Source organism: Oncorhynchus masou, chromosome 28 (assembly GCF_036934945.1).
Source record: "Oncorhynchus masou masou isolate Uvic2021 chromosome 28, UVic_Omas_1.1, whole genome shotgun sequence".
In the NCBI taxonomy this organism is placed as follows: domain Eukaryota; kingdom Metazoa; phylum Chordata; class Actinopteri; order Salmoniformes; family Salmonidae; genus Oncorhynchus; species Oncorhynchus masou.
In genome coordinates this window covers 13894299-13914285 of record NC_088239.1, presented here as the reverse complement: position 1 = coordinate 13914285, position 19987 = coordinate 13894299, and the positions used below count along the sequence as shown (strand labels likewise).

The 19987-nt window shown below is 41.9% G+C and overlaps 1 protein-coding gene across 3 annotated transcripts in view; it reads right to left on the bottom strand.

Moving 5' to 3' along the window:
- Positions 1-19987, bottom strand: part of LOC135517198 (diamine acetyltransferase 1-like) — a 40964-nt gene that overhangs the window by 14538 nt on the left and 6439 nt on the right. The window contains exon 1 of one of the 3 annotated variants that reach the window (XM_064941287.1): positions 19472-19750. The exons of the other annotated variants lie outside the window; for them this stretch is intronic. Within the exon in view, the coding sequence (XP_064797359.1) occupies positions 19472-19537 (66 nt within the window). The 5' untranslated portion in view covers positions 19538-19750. Of the gene's footprint in view, positions 1-19471; positions 19751-19987 lie in introns of those variants that run through there. 3 annotated transcript variants of the gene reach the window in all.

The window sequence follows — 19987 nt, the reverse complement described above, 5'->3', positions numbered from 1 at the left end:
CCATCACCCCTGGTGAGAAAAAACCGCAACTCGTCAGTGAAAAGCACGTTTTGCCAGTCCAGTCTAGCGACGGACCTATAGGCGACGTTGTTACTGGTGATGTCTGGTGAGGACCAGCCTTACAACAGGCCTACAAGCCCTCAGTCCAGCCTCTCTCAGCCTATTGCGGACAGTCTGAGCACCGATGGAGGGATTGTGCGTTCCTGGTGTAACTTGGGCAGTTGTTGTTGCCATCCTGTACCTGTCCCGCAGGTGTGATGTTCGGATGTACCGATCCGGTGAAGGTGTTACGTGGTCTGTCACTGCGAGGATGATGAGCTGTCGATCCTGTCTCCCTGTAGCGCTGTCTTAGGCGTCTCACAGTATGGACATTGCAATTTATTGCCCTGGCCACATCTGCAGCATGCCTAAGGCACGTTCACACAGATGAGCAGGGGCCCTGGGCATCTTTCTTTTGGTATTTTTCAGAGTCAGCAGAAAGACCTCTTTCATGTCCTAAGTTTTCATACGTGACATTAATTACCTATTGTCTGTAAGCTGTTAGTGTCTTAACGAGCGTTCCACAGGTGCATGTTCATTAATTGTTCATGGTTAATTGAACAAGCATGGGAAACAGTGTTTAAACCCTTTACAATGAAGATCTGTGAAGGTATTTGGATTTGACGAATTATCTTTGAAAGACAGGGTCCTGAAAAAGGGACGTTGCTTTTTTTGCTGAGTTTATACGGCAAATATTAAATCAAAACTATCTATATCTGAAAACCATCCAGTTTAGGGTAGCTGAAAGATGGGACTATAAACAAACAAAATAGAACTATTGTAAAATGTATGTAGTATGTATAAGCTGGAAATAGAAGCCTAAGCGTTGTCCATTATTTTACTCTAATTAGGGGAGGGGTGGTAGGGTTAGGGGGAAAAAATAAATATAAAATCAAGTGTGTGTGTGTGTACACAAAAAAAAGGCGATGTACTTCCAACCGCCATTCCTACCAGTGGAATGGCGATGTGGGTTTTTAATGAGTGTAGGTGGTAGCTGCAGAGAAGTACCTGGGTGTACGAGATTACTGCGGAAGAGTTAAGTGTTGAATTTGGTCACCCCAAAACTTGCTTATTTGATATGTTAGGTTTATTTGAGCCAATATAAGTTTTGTAATGCTTAAGTTGTTACGAGTGTACTGATTTTAGTAGGACACTTTACATCGAAGTGGTCCTGAGATGGCTATGCATATTCATGACATGAGACTAGTAGCATAGCATCTCTCCACTGAATATAGGCCGTTGACGTCAACAACCCTCACTGGAATTGTGATATAGTGAAATAATCGGTCTGTAAACAATTGTTGGAAAAATGACTTGGGTCATGCACAAAGTAGATGCCCTAACCAACTTTCCAAAACTATAGTTTGTTAACAAGACATTTGTGGAGTGGTTGAAAAACGAGTTTTAATGACTCCAACCTAAGTGTATGTAAACTTCCGACTTCAACTGTTGCTAGTTGCTTGTCCATTTTCTGGTTGCTAAAATTCTGCAGAAGGGGACACGTGTGTTCAGTTCCTCATCAGCAAAGGTGTCCATCACTCCCTGTGTAACACTGTACAAATCCACACAGGGGACATCTGACACATTGCATTAGTGATCTAATATTGTCACTTCTGTTGACAAAGAGGGAATGCTAAAACAGGAAATGTAATTGTAAGGAAGAAGCACCCAGAGCATTGTTTATCATTGTTCCTCTTGTCCAGACGCACCTGGACATGGCTTTCCTGTTAGAGGCAGGGGCTGATGAGATGCACACAGCACTCATGGAAGATTGTATGTTGAGTACACACACAGATACTGGCTGCTGTTGGACAGAAGGGGCACAGGTCAACATGCCTGCTGAATCTTTTGGCGGCCTGTGTGGGACACACACACGTATAGCTGGCTGCCCTGCTGATTGAGAGGTGCGCAAACCTGGAGATCAATGATGAGGGATACTCTACTCATGGAGGCTGCATGAGGGGGCCAAGAGGAGATGGTAGCCCCCTGCCAGGCACTCGCCAACTTTTATCCTAGCTAGCCCCTGCCAGGCACTCGCCCACTCCTATCCTAGGTAGCCCCCTGCCAGTCACTCACTCACTCCTATCCTAGGTAGCCCCCTGCCAGTCACTCACTCACGTCACTCACTCCTATCCTAGGTAGCCCCCTGCCAGTCACTCACTCCTATCCTAGGTAGCCCCCTGCCAGTCAGTCACGCACTCCTATCCTAGGTAGCCCCCGGCCAGTCAGTCACGCACTCCTATCCTAGGTAGCCCCCGTCACGCACTCCTATCCAGTCAGTCACGCACTCCTATCCTAGGTAGCCCCCGGCCAGTCACGCACTCCTATCCTAGGTAGCCCCCTGCCAGTCACGCACTCCTATCCTAGGTATCCCCCTGCCAGTCACGCACTCCTATCCTAGGTAGTCCCCTGCCAGTCACGCACTCCTATCCTAGGTAGCCCCCTGCCAGTCACGCACTCCTATCCTAGGTGGCCTCCTGCTAGTCACGCACTCCTATCCTAGGTAGCCCCCTGCTAGTCACGCACTCCTATCCTAGGTAGGCTCCTGCTTTTGGCAAGAGGTATGGGCTTCTCTGTGTGGGTTTGAAATAAGCCAGTGCTTTTGTTGAACGACTTTACCTACCATATTTACTATCAAAGCTCGGTGTTGAGACAAAATATCAAACCCCTCTTTTGGAAACAAAATAAAGTTATATTCAGATACAGTTTCAAACTTATTGAGTTGATGGCTTTTTGGCTTTTCCAAAACAAATTGAAATAGCCAAGTGGGAATAGATAGTTCCTTTAAAGTGTGTTCCAAGCAGAACCCTCTTATATCCTCCCTCTGTTGTCTGCAGGTGCCAACTGCAATGGTCAGACTGATGGGGTACCCTGAAGGTGGTCGACTTCCTCATCAAGGCCGGGCCGACATCGAACTGTTTGCTCAATGTCCAAGCCGACGGGAGACAGAGCTGACGTATGCCTGTGAGAACGAACACACAGGCGTGGCTGACGTGCTGCCGCAGAGTGTGAGGGCATTTTCTATTAAACGTTACTAATGCTTGTGTACTAAAATATCCTTCTTTAAGCCTCGGCATTGGGCTTGAGATTGTTAAAGAAACTAAATCATATAAGATAGAAAAGTGTGTGTATTATTATAGACCTGTTCTAACTGTTCTGTAGACATCTGACTCATTGCCACAGACACCTTGCTCATCAGATAAATCTACAATGATACAGTAGTCTTAACCAGTTGCGATTTTAGCATGCAAATCTTGGTGGGACAAAAAATATATAAAGTAGGATAGAAGCCAGCAAAGCCACTACACAACAACACTAAACAATACATTAATTGCACTATACCACTGCTACACCTGGCTATCAGCGGAGCCTTGTCTGGCAGTGAAAGTTCAACCTCATTTACTGCTTAAAAAAACAAGCTGACATGACTGACTTGCTTAAACAAATGTGGTTTCTACTGACAATTGAGATGTACAAACTATGTTATAAGGGGACGACAAGTGGATAAAAGGCAATCTAATTTCAATTAAGACAATGAGCAAGCTAGGACGGACGTAGTCAATATGACAATTTGTTCAGCACTTTTGAAATGTACAGCGACAGAATTCAGAACATGGACCGTTCTTAGTGTTCTTCCTGTACACCAAGTCAGAACCGTGGGATAAATAAAGGGGGCATATAAGCAGATAATGAAAGCTCTTACAATAGTCGATTATTACATTTTTCAAAAACAGGTTATAGACTACTTGTGCACCAAATCAGAACAGTAGGCGAAATTAAGAGGTGAAAATAGACCAAATGGTTAGGGTGAGGCACATGGGCTACTAACAGCTTACTACACAACATACACTTAGTATTAATTTCTTAGCTACAGTATAGATATCTCCCTGGCATATTACATCCTTTAGGCTGCAGCATACAATACATGTTTGGACTCACCTTGTTGTGCTGTGTTCACTTGAACAGGAAGATGGCACGGCGGTGCTTCGTGGGCCAATTTTGTTATCAAACTTTATCAAAGTCTGGCATTCTCTGGATTTATGGTGCTTTCATGACAACTGGGAACTCAGGGGAGAAAAAAATATAGACTCATGACGACGTCAGTGATCTTCAGAATAGAGGCCCGAGTTCCCGATTTACAATTCTGAGTTGGATGAAAGTTCAAAACATATTTTCCCAGTCGTAGCTCGTTTGTTTTTCTCCCCGAGTTTCCAGTTGTCTTGAACTCACTAAAGTCAGATTTTGCAGTTCCTAGTTAAGTTGTTTTGAGCTCGGTACAAATTGTGCTTTATTGATAGTTTAAAATGATAAACATTGGCCATGCTATGAAAAGAGACCCTTAAACCGATGAGCACCAATACGTTTTATCTATAATTTCTCTTCATATGACAAGGATTGAAAAGGATTTTCCAGTAGATTGTCGACTTGATACATGATGATGACTGCTAGCTATGATTTTGAAAGTATGATTTTGACATGATCAGTCCAATCAAAGCTACTGTAGATATGTGATTTGACACCACTTTGAGCCTTCTTGGATGAGCACTTTAATGTAACGCTATGTCAGTAGCCAAAGGGCTAGAATTTCCGAGGTATATCCCCTTACACTTTGCGGTGACGTAGCTTCCCCATGAGTGACAGAACACAGAGCCAATCACAGCGCAAAGCTCTGTATTTTCTGCTGGCTTGTCCCACCACAGAAAGCACTGAGCTAGGCTGAAACGCCAGCATTTTGGAGCTGCCTTGAGAGAGAGAACAAAAAAAAGAGACCATGTTTGTATGCGGCTTAATTAACTCAATTATATATATTGTTTGCAAACTGATGTGACACGTATTAATGCCAAAATAACATGCAAAACAGGCAAGACCTGTTATTTATTTCTTTATTTTTTTGCAAAAAAATGTGAGGCTCAAAACAGGTGGGGCTCTGCACTGTCGGTCTGTCTCTTTCTCTCTCGCTCTCCTGTCTGTCCCTCTTGGGCTTTCTCTCTCTGGCTGCCTGTCTCTACGGCTTTCGCTCTCTGGCTGTCTCCGCTCTCTGGCTCTGTAGTTCTCTATCTGGCTCTCAATTAGTTTCAAAGAGATTTATGTGCATGGGAAACATATGTTTACATTGCCAAAGCAAGTGAAACAGAAAATGAAATAAAATGAACAGTAAACATTACACTCACAAAAGTTCCAAAATAATAAAATACATTTCAAATGTCATTATGGTTCACTGGTTGCCAGGGCAGTTATTGGGGACATTGCCCTCTGTAGGGTGCCGTCTTTCGAATGGGACGTTAAACGGGTGTCCCGACTCTCTGTGGTCACTAAATATCTCATGGCACTTATCGAGTAGGGGTGTTATCCCCAGTGTCCAGACTAAATTCCCAATCTGGCCTTCACACCATCATGGTCACCTAATCATCACCAAACTTACAATTGCCTCATTCATCCCCCTAACTATTCCCCAAGTTGTTGCTGTAAATGAGAATGTGTTCGCAGTTAGCTTACCTGGTAAAATAAAAGCTCAGTTTCCACCTCATTTGTGGGCAGTGTGCACAGTGTCTTTTCTTGAGAGCCAGGTCTACCTATGGCAGCCTCTCAATAGAAAGGCTTTGGCAGTGAGAGGAAAAAACAGATGCTTCACATTTATACATCTGGTGAAATTTGTCTCATTGTTCTGTGTTCTTGGCCTTGGGTCCTATGTTCTTCTTGACTTTTCCTTTATTCTTTCTATCTTGGTGATATCACCAGCTGCGATGAGTACCTGACAGTCAAGAATGACCAATGTTTAGGGAGGTCATTTTCAGACTCCAAATTGTAAGCATTTTGTGCCATATAGTTATAAGGAAATGGTCAGTTTAAAAATGTGTAATGGAGGGCTAAAGGACTGTAATATTCTTAGGTTTCTGGTTTGGGTGTGTTCCCCTCCGGGTGTTGGTCATAACGCAATGATGGAAAGACACAGTGAACGGTTGGCTTGTAGTTTACTGAAGGAACAGAGTAAATAACACCACAATATGTGCAGGGCTATGGCTTGAACCCTAGAAAAGCTGCTGCTTGTACCACTGATCCAGAACTGTGGAAAGGGGATAGTTATTTGTGTGGTTGTCCTATAGGAGGAAGCAGAATGCAGACTGCCATTAAGAGTAACAAGGAAAAATATACAGCAATTATACAATGACGTTACTTGCCTGTATTGTAAGTGGTGTCATCACTGTAACAGGTAAACACATAAAGGGCCTAAGAGTGGTACAACATTCCACATGCCACGATCAACAGCCTGATGAACTCTATGCGAAGAAGATGTTGCGGTACTTGAGACAAATGGTGGTCACACCAGATATTGACTGGTTTTATGATCCACACGTATCTGGTATCTGTGACTGATGCATCTGTATTCCCAGTCAAGAACAACCATAGATTAGGGCCTAATGAATTCATATACAATGCGTTCTGAAAGTATTTAGACCCCTTGACTTTGACATGTTGTTACATTACAGCCTTATTCTAAAATGGAATAAATATTTTTTCCCATCAATCTACACACAATACCCTATAATGACAAAGCAAAAACAGGTTTTTAGAAATGTTATACAAATGCATTGAATATAAAAATGAATTATCACAAGTTGAGACCCTTTACTCAGTACTTTGTTGAAGCACCTTTGGCAGCTATTACAACCTTGAGTCTTCTTGGGTATGATGCTACAAGCTTGGCACCTCTGTATTTGGGCAGTTTCTCCCATTCATCTCTTTAGATCCTCTCAAGCTCTGTCAGATTGGATGGGGAGCGTCACTCCAGAATGCCAAATCGGGTTCAATTCTGGGCTTTGGCTGGGCCAAAAAAAGGATGGCTATGTGCTTAGGGTTGTTGTCTGGTTGAAAGGTGAACATTCGCCCCAGTCTGAGGTCCTATTTGCTCTGGAGCAGGTTATCATCAAGAATATCTCTTCACTTTTATCCGTTCATCTTTTCCTCGATCGCGACTAGCTTCCAAGTCCCTAAAAAATATCCCCACAGCATGATGCTGCCACTGCCATGCTTCACTGTAGGGATGGTGCCAGGTTTCCTCCAGACATGACGCTTGGCATTCAGACCAGAGTTCAATCTCGGTTTCATCAGACCAGAGCATCTGGTTTCTCATGGTCAGAGTCCTTTAGGAGCCTTTTGGCAAACTCCAAGCGTGCTGTCATGTGTCTTACTGAGGAATGGCTTCCATCTGGCCACTCTACCATAAAGGCCTGATTGGTGGAGTGCTGCAGAGATGGTTGTCCCATCTCCACAGAGGAACTCCGGAGCGCTGTCGGAGTGGCCAAGGCCCTTCTCCCCCAATTGCTCAGTTTGGCCAGGCGATTAGCTCTAGGAAGAGTCTTCATGGTTTTAAACTTCTTCCATTTAAGAAATGGAGGCCACTGTGTTCTTGGGAACCTTCTATGCTGCAAAATTGTTTTTGTATCTTTCCCCAGATCTGTGTCTACAAAATCCCGTCTCGGAGCTCTACGGACAATTCCTTCAACATCATGGCTTGGTTTTTGCTCTGACATGCGCTGTTAACTGTGGGACCTTATATAGACAGGTGTGCCTTTTCAAATCATGTCCAATCAATTGAAATTTACCACAGGTGGACTCCAATCAAGTTGTAGAAACATCTCAAAGATGATCAATGGAAACAGGATGCACCTGAGCTCAATTTAGAGTCTCATAGTAAAGGGTCTGAATACTTATTTACATAAGGTATGTTTTTTTTTTTTTTTTTTTTTTTTTTTTTTTTTATAAAATGTGCAACAATGTCTAAAAACCTTTTTCCACGTCATCATTATGGGGTATTGAGGGAAGATGAGGATTTATTTAATCCATTTTAGAACAAGGCAGTAACGTAACAATGTGGAAAAAGTAAAGGGGTCTGAATACTTTCCAAATGAACTCCATCTTAGGTTGGTCTTGGCCTGACGGTGAAAGCGCAAAATGGGATTTATCAATTTAGGTCATTCAGAGTACATGTCACTGTTTGTCATCTAATTGTTCACACAGGGTGAAAAAGCCCGGGGGCCAGGTTGGGACATTTTTTTAAAGAATGGAGTATACCCACTTCTCTAGGCACCACTACACCACTGGCTGTAGCTCAACAAAGTGTGGAATAAGTCAAGGGGTATGACTCATTTCTGAAGGCACTGTGTATCTGCCTTTGCACACACACCCACCTACCACTTATGCTGCTGCCATAAAGTATATACTGTTTACTATCAACCAACTTTAAGGTGCATTTCCACCACCAACTGACCTGGAGTGTGGACCTCAGTTCATCTTTCAATCACACACGTGGGCATATGCTCCTAAAAACCAATGAGGAGATGGGAGGAGGCAGGACTTGCAGCGCGTCAATAATAGAAACTCTGTTCTATTTTAGTGCCTGGCTACCAGACATTCGTTAACCTGCGTGAGCAGTTTGGAAGAAATGACTGAATAACATTTATTTATTTACATTTATTTTGCAACGCTTTGCACACCTAACGCAAGTGGTGTGGTCAGCATGTATAGGTGAGGTGATAGATAGCAGAGTAGAACCCTTGGAAAAAAATAGAGTTGCACACTAGGAGCTCAGAAGCAATCATTATATAACCAACTTTTCAATAGCCAAGCTGTCTTCATCAGGGTATAATGACAAAACACTGCATGTCACTAGTTTATATAGTTTGAAAGAACACAGGTGTCTGTAATCATGGCTGGCTGTGGCTTGATTTAGAGATATAAAAAAAAGCATGGATGGATAACATAAGATCATAAATACAATTTGGCTACATAGGCCTACAAATATTATTTACAATTGATAGCAAAAACACAATCACAAGAATGGCTTCAGAGCAAACTCTACTTTGACACTGAAGGGAAAAATAATATTTAAATTAAAAGATCCAGGCGGACTCTTGTTTAAACGATAAATGGTCAAGGTCACCCCTAAGAGTGGGTCCGAAAACACATTGATACTCTCATCGGATATTAGAATGTGCCAATGTTTGTAAACGATTCACCTTAATTTGTTCAGAGCACTTTGAATAGTGCGTAGTATGACGCAATAATGCTTCCTTGAATGAGATCATATCTCGATTTGTTTTGAATTCTCAACGGCAGTATTAATCTGACAATTGTTGTACCCTCTTTCCTTGAAATCTCAACCATGTTTCTATCCATATTTATATTTGACAAAATTGTCTCGAGAGCAAACTGTTTTTCAAGGGAATCAGGTGACAGCTATCAGCCCGTAAACTGTTGTAATCAGTGGGTTTCCTGTAAAGATCAGTGTATACAACATTATCCTCACAATTGGCCCAGTGTCGTCGGGTTATTAGAGGCTTTGGCCGGGGTTGGCCGTCATTTGAAATTAAGAACTTGTTCTAGCCTCCCGAGTGGCGCAGTGGTCTAAGGCACTGCATCGCAGTCTAGCTGTGCCACTCGAGATTCTGGTTGAGTCCAGGAGACCCATGGGGTGGTGCACAATTGGCCCAGCGTCGTCCAGGTTAGGCACGGATGTCCTTGTCCCATTGCGTCAGCAGGTGCATAGTGTTTCCTCCGACACATTGGTGCGGCTGGCTTCTGGGTTAAGTGGGCAAGTGTGTCAAGTTTGAGGATGCACGACTCTCGACCTTCGCTTCTCCCGAGTGCAGCGATGAGACAAGACTAACTACCAATTGTATACCACGAAATTGGGGAAAAAAAGGGGTATATATAATAACAATTTGTTCTTAACGGCTATACATAAATGCACTGGAGGGTAGTTAATTTGGGTCACATTAGAAAATAAAAGTAATTAAAGTATTCAGGGGGAAGTTCAAGAGATTCAATGATCGAGATCAAAAGACGTGTAATTTTTTGGGTGATTTGACCAGAACTTAAAATACGACAGACAGAGTAGATATGACAGAGTAGATAGTGTTATGAAAACACCGACGCACACCCCACCACCCACCTTATGCCGTTTACTATTTATCTTGCTACCAGTCCCTTTCTCCCAATCGCTGCCTACATGAACATATCTACCTCAAATATTCCAGTATCCCTGCACATTGTACATTTGGTACTGGCTCTGAGACTCTGTATATAGCGAACTCTTATTTCTCATGTTCATATTTCTCATTAAAAGAATCGGAATATAACGCTTGAATGGATGTCAACACCAAAACATGTTCAAGTCCTAGTAACCAATCAACTGCATTAGGGTTAAACACTGACTAACATCAAAGATGTATGTATGCCAGCCATGCTAACCCGCTTATTCTAACGGGAGTTAGCATTTAAATTTAACAGTTACTTCTTCTAAACCTGCATGTTTTTCCCTTCTCCATGTTATGCAGCGAAAACAGCCAAATCGATCCAAATTGGACTTAACAGACCCACAATGTGGTTACAACACATAGTTCATGACGGATGACGAATATCCACGTTGTTAGATCAGGTTTGTGGAATGTGCGCAATATGTAACTTTATGGGCGACTTGACCAAATACACATAGAAATGTGAGTTATAGAAAGCAAGTATAAGAAGCGGTAGATATGTTCTGTGTGTGCTATTTCTATGCTTCCCGTTTAGTTTTGGGGTCTTTTATTTTCGGTTTTGTACACCAGCTTCAAACAGCTGAAAATACAATGTTTGGTTATGGAAAATATATTTCACAGCAGTTTAGATGGTACAATGATTCTCTACACCAGGGGGTCGGCAGCTTTTGTGTGGAGAGAATTTAACCTACCATTTCTAACGATCTGCGTGCCAGTTATGATTTTCATATTTGCATTAGAATTTGTCTGAATGTCTAAATGTTCACAAACGGATATATTCCATAGCTCGCTATAAACAGAGGTGCTGTCCATTAGCGCCACGGGGCTCCACTATAGGCCTACCAGCATCAGATGAGCAATGCAGCACCAAGGCGCTGTTCAAGGTGTTGAATCCGGCGCGGTCTTCGCTATTTTTAAAACGCAGCTACAGATCTTTGTATTGTACTTCCTGATTTTCGTCATTGTTTGGTCGTTATTCTTTGGCAAGCGTCCTTGATGATTGTAAGTAATTCCTTTGATGTGGTGTCTCGTATTCCATTGCATTATGCAGTTGTGGTCAGCAGTTTTAAAGCGATGGTCATTTTAATTTTGAAGTCTGCATTTGAATTCGGCCTTATTGTGACTTGATGGCCTGTAGTAGTGGCTTTATGTATATTTGTTTCGTAAAGCCGACCAAATGTTGGTTTTATTTATAGTTTTGATTTATGGACAATATTCACTTGATGCGTTTTTATCAATATTTCGTTTCAAGTGTCTTCTGCCGTTTTAAATTGCATCTATCCGACATCTCGATGGATTATATATGGACATTTCGTTAGAACACTTGGAAATATGATTTATACATCTTCGTTTATTATAATAAGTGTATAAATTGCTATTCTTTCATATGTTTGTGTCCCATTTCAATATAGGCTACAAAACTATAAAGGACAAATAATACACATGATTCAAAAGTTAAACTTTTTTGAAAGAGATATATATATATTTAAACAGACGACAGTTAGGCCGACCAACAGCTCTAAACATAACTGAATGGAAGGAAAAAAATATTCTTATCTGCTAAGAATTGTAGCCTACTCCGTCTCCCGTGTCTTATTCCAAATCCAAAGCAACCCACCGGTTCTCATTACTACTTGTTGAAATTAACTGGCATAAACATTACAAGGTTATATAATGTGATATTGAAAATCACATATTACCGATTTAGTGCGATCCTTGTCCCTGCTTTCCTTTGCTGAGCCGCGTAATATCTGGGCTGTATTTGGAGGCTGAGCTGCACACAGACCTCGGAGCGGTCCGTTGTCAGCCGGCTGAGTGAGGGGCTCAGGGTTGACTTCGTGTGTTTAAAGATCTGTTCACATAGATACGTGGATCTGCCAGACGTGGAATGTCATTCATATCCACTCTCATCCAGAGCCACACTAAACACAGGTGCACCTTTTAACGTTACAGTTTGCTGCTCATTTACATTTTCAACCATCTCAGTAATGCGCCTTTGAACAGTTCTAGCAGACACAGGAATGACTAATCTTTGAGATGATTGTGCATTTTAGGAAATCCATAAAATAAAGCCTGCGAACTAGAGGAAAGCCTCCTTGTTATTTCCTCCAGTAAAAATATCAGTAAATGGCTTTGTATGTTTAGCAATGCACTACGCAACTTTGTAGCTCCCCTCTGTAGCTTGATTTTTGACTGCATTTCGATTTGTAAACACACTGCTTTGCTTTTCATACCTGGACACGGCCCTTCAGCCTTGTCTGCCTCATCCGCCTCATCCTTGAAGTTGTTCCATGTGTCGTTTCAAAATGACGCTGTACACTTGACGTACAAACAACAATTTTACAAGAGAGCGCAAACAGCCCGATCCTTCAGTAAAAAAATATCCATATTCCTTTGTTCAAGAGGCAATAGATGAGTGGACACAGAGCCGGGCGGAACTATCCTCCTGGTAACGAACAGAGAGAAAAAAAACAATGCTAGTTAATTGCGGGAACAGCAATCAGGTAAACTTGTGTTATTCTCTCCAAGTTTGATCTCAGCAAATACATTAACGTTAAATTGATGTGCTAGCTTGCAGTGCATCTCTAGTCTGTCTGTGTCTTGCTTGCTTGCCAGCCACTTCCAGGGCTGTGTTCTGTGACTTTGTGCGTAACAAAAGTGAGAGTGAAATACAACTATTTATTACGTTTGATAAAACGCCAACGGGCAACGGTGTTTATAAACTGCAGCTCGGAAAAGAACCGCGTCGTGCGTTGATATGCGCGTAAACGAAACTAATTCAAGCTTTCCAGCAGCAACCACTGTGGGGACCAGTCCAGACAATATATGGGCGTGATTGAACTCCTCATAGGCTCACATCATTTTAAAACAAGACAATGATTATCTAGCATCTCAGTCAAGGTTTAGTTACAACTCTGGACTAATGCAAGATGGAAAGCAATGGACTGACATTGATCTATATATTGAATTTGAAATGTTGATTAGCTGGGCATACTGGGCAATATGGATGCACATCTCTCAGTAAATAATAACCATTAAGTATTCAGCCAAGCCATAGTATAAATAATATTTTATATTTGAAAATGTATGCAAGGAAATCTGGGGAACCAGTTTGAATAGGGCTGATGCAGCTGATAAGATTAATAATAGTATTGTTATCTATAATTTACAGGTGCTATGCTTAAGTTTGTCAGTAGAGGAGATGCTGGATCATCAGCCAGTACAAGCAGACTCTGTTGATCCACATCCAGCCTCAGCCAGTACTAACACAGACCCAGTACAGCTGGCTTCAGCAAATACTAACAGACCCAATACAGCAAGTACTAACACAGACCCGGGTGAAGTACGGGCAGCCTCAGCCAGTACTAGCACAACCAGAGGTGTACAGCCAGCATCAGATACAAGCAGTTCAGACCCTAATAGAACAGTTCCTGCTCCACCAAAGTTAATGCGCAGAGGTCCATTCAAACCAGGACTGGATTTCTTACCCTAAAGACAAGCCTAGAAGAGTTTTATTACAGTGACAACTGTCAAATGGGGATTAGATTACCAGGAGCTGGCTTTCATACTCAATCTAAAACAACGCTGTGTATTGTTTTAGCTGTAAGCTCTGTTCTACTGGAGACTACAAAATAATAAAGGAAGGTGTGAATGACTGGTCAAATATCAACGCCATTCTGAAACACCACGAGGGTAGTCCTGAACACCACGAGGGTAGTCCTGAACACCACGAGGGTAGTCCTGAACACACAGACAATATGATTAAGTGAAGAGAACTTGATCTTCTCCTAAGTCAGGGACAGACTCTTGACCAAATATAAAATGACCATTTTGGAGGCTGAAAGAAAGACATGGCAGGATGTCCTTACACGTTTAATAAGTAATCACCCAGTCTCTGGCGAAAGAAGCATAGCATTCAGGGTTTCAGACAAACTCTTCCAACCAGACAATGGAAACTTCCTAAAAGAGGTTGAATTATTGGCAAAAATTTGTCCTTTATGGAAAATCTCAGCAAAATGAAAGATGGCGAGACACATGCTCATTACCTTAGGAAGCGCACACAGAATGAGCTGATACAGATTGAGAGTGACAAGATTCTGGAAGCAGTAGTGACTCAAGTAAGAGACAAAGTACTTCATTATATTGAACTGTACACCTGACAGTCACCAGGAGCAAACGTCTAAAACTTGTCATTGCAGATGCTGCCAAATCTTCAAAAGATGCAGTTGCGTATGTGCAAAAACTCTTCACCTTCTTTTCAGCTGGCACACAAAGATGGAGTGTTTTGAAGAAACACGTGAACATAAACATGAAGTCATGGAGTGACAAGATGGAAGAGTAGGCTCCAAAGTGTTCATACAATCAGGTATCAGGCTTCTGAGGTTCGGGAGGTATTACTGGAAGCCAGACAGACGAGCAACGATCCTGTGGCCAAAGTGGAGGCACAAGCACTTGAGGAGGAAGTTGGGTCCTACAGCTTCTTGATTTGCTGTGTCGTATGGTGTGATATACTGACAATGACAAACAAGGTGAACAAGCTCCTCCAATCCGCCTCAATGCAGTTGGATATCACATTGAATTTAATCTCAAATGCAAAGGCCTTCTGCACTACATACCGGGAAACTGGATTCTCTGACAACAGCCAAAAGCATTTGTGAAGAAATTAAATGTTGAGGCTGTTCTAAAAGAGAAGAGACTGAGAAACAGCAAGAGCATTTCAGCTGTTGAAAAATCTCGAAGTTAACTACTTCAACCTTGTGGTCGACTCTGCTGTGACATCCATGGATGAGAGATTTGAAACACTCAACCAGGTGAAAAGTGCATTTTTTTATCCCCTTTTCATTGTATCCAAGTGTTAGTAATTACTATCTTGTCTCATCGCTACAACTCCCGTACGGGCTCGGGAGAGACGAAGGTCGAAAGCCATGCGTCCTCGAAACACAACCCAACCAAGCCGCACTGCTTCTTAACACAGCGCGCATCCAACCCGGAAGCCAGCTGCACCAATGTGTTGGGGGAACACTGTGCACCTGGCAACCTTGGTTGGCGTGCACTGTGCCCGGCCCGCTACAGGAGTCGCAGGTGCGCGATGAGACAAGGAAGTCCCTACCGGCCACGGGCCTCCCGGTCGCCCCACGGACCTCCCGGTCACGGCCGGCTGCGACAGAGCCTGAACGCGAACCCAGAGTATCTGGTGGCACAGCTAGCGCTGAGATGCAGTGCCACTGCACCACCCCTAGACCACTGCGCCATCCGGGAGGGCGCAGTGCGTATTTAAAGGCTCACTGTATGGAAGACACTAACCTTCAGCGATGACTGACATCAGTGGAATGGATCTGGCACACGAGATTCAGAATTTACCTGATCTGCCATCAGATAAGATGACTGCCTGTGAGCTGCTTCCTTTCTCTGTGAGAAAAACCTGGAGGAACTCTATCCTAGCCTTTGGATGGCCCTAAGAATGACAGTCATCCGACCAGTAACATCGGCAGAGAGGAGCTTTTCAAATAAAAGCTCATCAAAAGCTACCCGAGTTCTTCCATGTCACAGGAACGTTTGAGTGGTCTGGCCATCATGAGCATAAATCATGATGTGGGGAAACACATGTCCTATGATGACATCATTGATGATTTTGCCTCAAGAAAGTGCAGAAGAGGGAGTTTAATTCAAACATTCAAATATTTACACACTTAGTAACATTTAAGATTGTATGGCAGAAGTGCATTTGTGTAAATGACTGCTTAACTAACTATGTGACATACAGTGCCTTGCGAAAGTATTCGGCCCCCTTGAACTTTGAGACCTTTTGCCACATTTCAGGCTTCAAACAAAGATATAAAACTATATTTTTTTGTGAAGAATCAACAACAAGTGGGACACAATCATGAAGTGGAACGACATTTATTGGATATTTCAAACTTTTTTAACAAATCAAAAACTGAAAAATTGGGCGTGCAAAATTATTCAGCCCCCTTAAGTTAATACTTTGTAGCGCCACCTTTTGCTGCGATTACAGCTGTAAGTCGCTTGGGGTATGTCTCTATCAGTTTTTGATTGTGTCCCACTTGTTGTTGATTCTTCACAAAAAAAATACAGTTTTATATCTTTATGTTTGAAGCCTAAAATGTGGCAAAAGGTCGCAAAATTCAAGGGGGCCGAATACTTTCGCAAGGCACTGTACTTTCCATTTCTTCCAGACAGACTGGTTCCCATGCTGATGCTGAAAATGCCCAGGCTGTAGAGAGAACCAAAGCTCATCACACAGCTGTATAAGTTTTATTTAGCCATTTTAAGACATAGCTGCAGCTTATTTTGCTATTTTAAGACATACAGCTGTAGCCATAGCCTATAGGCTTAGGTTTACATCGTATAGACAAAGCTAATTGTATAATATTGTGAGGACTGGACTAATTACCAGGTAGTAGAGCCAAAGCTCAGCGTTATATTTTCTACAATTTCTTATGTTAATATTCACTCAGCTTAAGATTCTATAGAAAATATTATATTCAAGAAATAGTGTTTGTTTTTACCTCATTCTGCTCTGTATAGGTTTACTTGTTCTTAGACCGACAGATGGAGCAAACTGTTTTAAAGGAGGGAGGATTGTAGTGGGAGCACTGGGGTGTCAGGTGTGACTGTGTGGCACTGGCAAATGGTTTACACGGGTCAGGTAGGAGGGCCCCTTAGCAGAATTTTGCTTAGGGCCCCAGGGAGGTCAGGACCAGCTCTGAGTGGACATCTCCCTTATTTTTCTTTGCTGATGACATTTTGCACCCTGAACTTTTTTTAAATAACAAAAGAAAGTTTGCTAGCTGCTAGCCATGTGAAAACTAATCTTATCTTTAGTGCCGCCATGGTTTTGAATTTGGAGGGAGAGGCGGAGGGTTGTCTTGCGCTTAACTAATAACATGAAACTGCAAAATCATGAAAGCCCAATGACTAATCAGGATTGACATACCTTGAATTACTGTTCAACATTGCACTGAATATCAATGCAATTTCATAACCAATGCATGCAATTATTTTCTCCAGTTTGTAAAAAAAAATTAACTGTCGAAAATAAGTGAAATAAAAAATATATATTTTTTAAAGTGTGTGTGTGTGGGGGGGGGTGCTTGGCAATTCAAGGCAAATACCCTCACGTGTGCCTTAGGTTGCCAACCCCTGCTGTACAGTATACTTGCTTATTTTGTCACAAACTAATTTCAGTACAACTATTAGAATTTGAACAACCAGGAAATGACGGAGATATTTCTGTATAGAGCATCTTGAAGGAAAAAGGAAACTGCACACTGCTTTTGATAATATCAACGATCTTTAATAAGCTTACGTATCGACCACACAGCCTTCGTCAGAGCTTTTGGAATTTTTTGAAAGTTGCACCATTATGTGGACCTGGCCCCACCCACATCCGTTCTACACATCGAAGGGGGTTGGAGGCAAAGGAAAAATAAACAAGTGCTACCAAATACAACAATATGCATTTCATAAATATGACAAAAGTGTATCAATAAGGCATATTAAACACGTCTGTAAAATCTTAATGAGGACATAGCAAGTTTTCATTAGTCATAGGGTACATTATACGAAAAACGTCAGAATAATCTACAAGAGACACATATTTCATGTTCAAATTCACAACATAACTGCATTGTGAGCAGTGCGGTTTCCTTTTTCCTTCATCTTGTTCAATTGTTGCCATGCACCTGCAAATTAGATTGCTCAGATGTGGAAGTGCCTTTTGAATTTTGTATAGTGCATCTTCAAATTAATAATAAATACCCTACTGATTTTAGAAAGTAAATCTTGGTGCGTCAAAAAAAAAAAGAAAGAAAGTGGGATGCATGCCAGTAAAGTCACCACACAACACTAAACAATCACTGTGACAAACGGTGCCTACATAAAGCTGACCCAACAGCAGAGTCCCAACAGCTTACCACTGATACACCTGGCTGTCAGGAGAGCCTTGTCTGGCAGCGAAACCATTCATTCAGCTTCATTTACTGCCTTAAAAAAAAACATAGCTGATATGGCTGACTTCCTTAAACAAATGTGGCTTCTAATGACAATTGAGATGTACAAACTATGGCATAAGGGGCAAACAGGCGGATAAGAGGCAATCTCTAATTTTGATTAAGACATTAATGAGCGAGCTAGTCAATATAACTATTTGTTCAGCACTTTTGAAATGTACAGCGACAGAATTCAGAACATGGGCCGTTCTTAGTGTTCTCCCTGTACACCAAGTCAGAATCGTAGGATACATAAAAGGGGCATATAAAGCAGACAATGAAAGCTCTTACAATATTCACATTTCTCAAAAACAGGTTAAAGGCTACATGTGCACCACCAAGTCAGAACAGTAGGTGAAATTAAGAGGTGAAAATAGACCAAATGATTAGGGTGAGGCACATGGGCTACTAACAGCTTACTACACAACATACACTTTGTATTACATTCTTAGCTACAGTATACATATCTCCCTGGCATATTACATTTTTTGGACTCACCTTGTTGTGCTGTGTTCACTTGAACAAGAAGGTGGTGTGGCGGTCCTTTGTGGGCAGATTTTGTCAAACTTGATCAACGTCTGGCATTCTCTGGATTTATGGTGCTTTCAAGACAATTGGGAACTCGGGGAAAAAAAGGTCCAATCATTATAATGTCAGTGATCTTCAGGTCGTAGCTCTAGAAAGAGGCCCGAGTTCCGGATTTACAATTCCAAGTTGGATGAAAGTTCAAAACTTATTTTGCCAGTTGTAGCTCGTTTTTCCCAAGTTCCCAGTTGTCTTGAACTCACTAAAGTTAAATTTTGCAGTTCTCAGTTGAGTTGTTTTGAGCGTGGCACAAATCATGCTTCATTAACAGCATGGCCAATGTTGAATGTTTATAATTTTAAACTTGGAAAAGAGACCCTCAGACTTGGGACCACACAGCCACTCCACTGAATGGAGTGCTTGCAGTTAGCCAATGATACCTTCCAAACCCCTCATTGTTGAATTAGCAATTTCCAACTTGTTGTGTAATGTTTATGGCCGATGAGCACCGATAGATAAATATATTTTTATTTTTTTGCCAAGAATGTGGGGCTCAAATCTGAAAGATGGGTCGCCACTGCTGATTCGTGAAGAACATAACTTTGAAATGCCTCATGATTTAAGTTCAACTATGGTACCCCATCACAACCACGAATTTGAGAGCGCTTTTACTCCGTACGTTATATTCCAAAAATAATTGCTCACTTAAATTAACATTACGGTACGTACAGCCATGTCAAACGTCCCGAATGAAGTACAATTTTAATTGCTGTCAACTGTCGCCGGAGAAGAGTGACGAAGGGTGAAACCAAGTCGATTTTCTAGCTAAACAAGCAGTGATTTTAGTTCGCGGCTTACCTTTATCAGTCGCAGTATGTCAGGCACATCTTTGGATTCAGCTTTCCGTATTTTAAAATCTGTCATTTTCTTATATTAATAAGAGCTGAACAGTCGACTTAAAAGCTTGCTAGTTATCTAACGTCAGCTACCTTGCTGGTTCTATTCAAACCAAGTCCCTTTAAGCAAAATGTTTGCTAGATATATTGAAGGACATTGTGGAGAGGTTAGATTGGGGGCGCCTTTTTATCCCATTGTTGTGTGAGCCAGCTCACGCGCGGGTTGTTTTTACACAAGGCGTGTCTGTTGTACTGTCATAAACGCATCAGAGAGGCTTCATTACACAGTGGCGTGTGTTTACGGTTGGATCAATATTATTATATTAATGGATCAATATTATTATATTTTTTTGTAGTATTGTTTTTCATAATTTTCCTAAAATTCGCAAGAGGCTCAATGTATCTCACATGATACACATCCGAGCTTGCGGAATAGCGCCCCTATGTCTCTACGTGTAGGCCATCCCATCTATCTGAT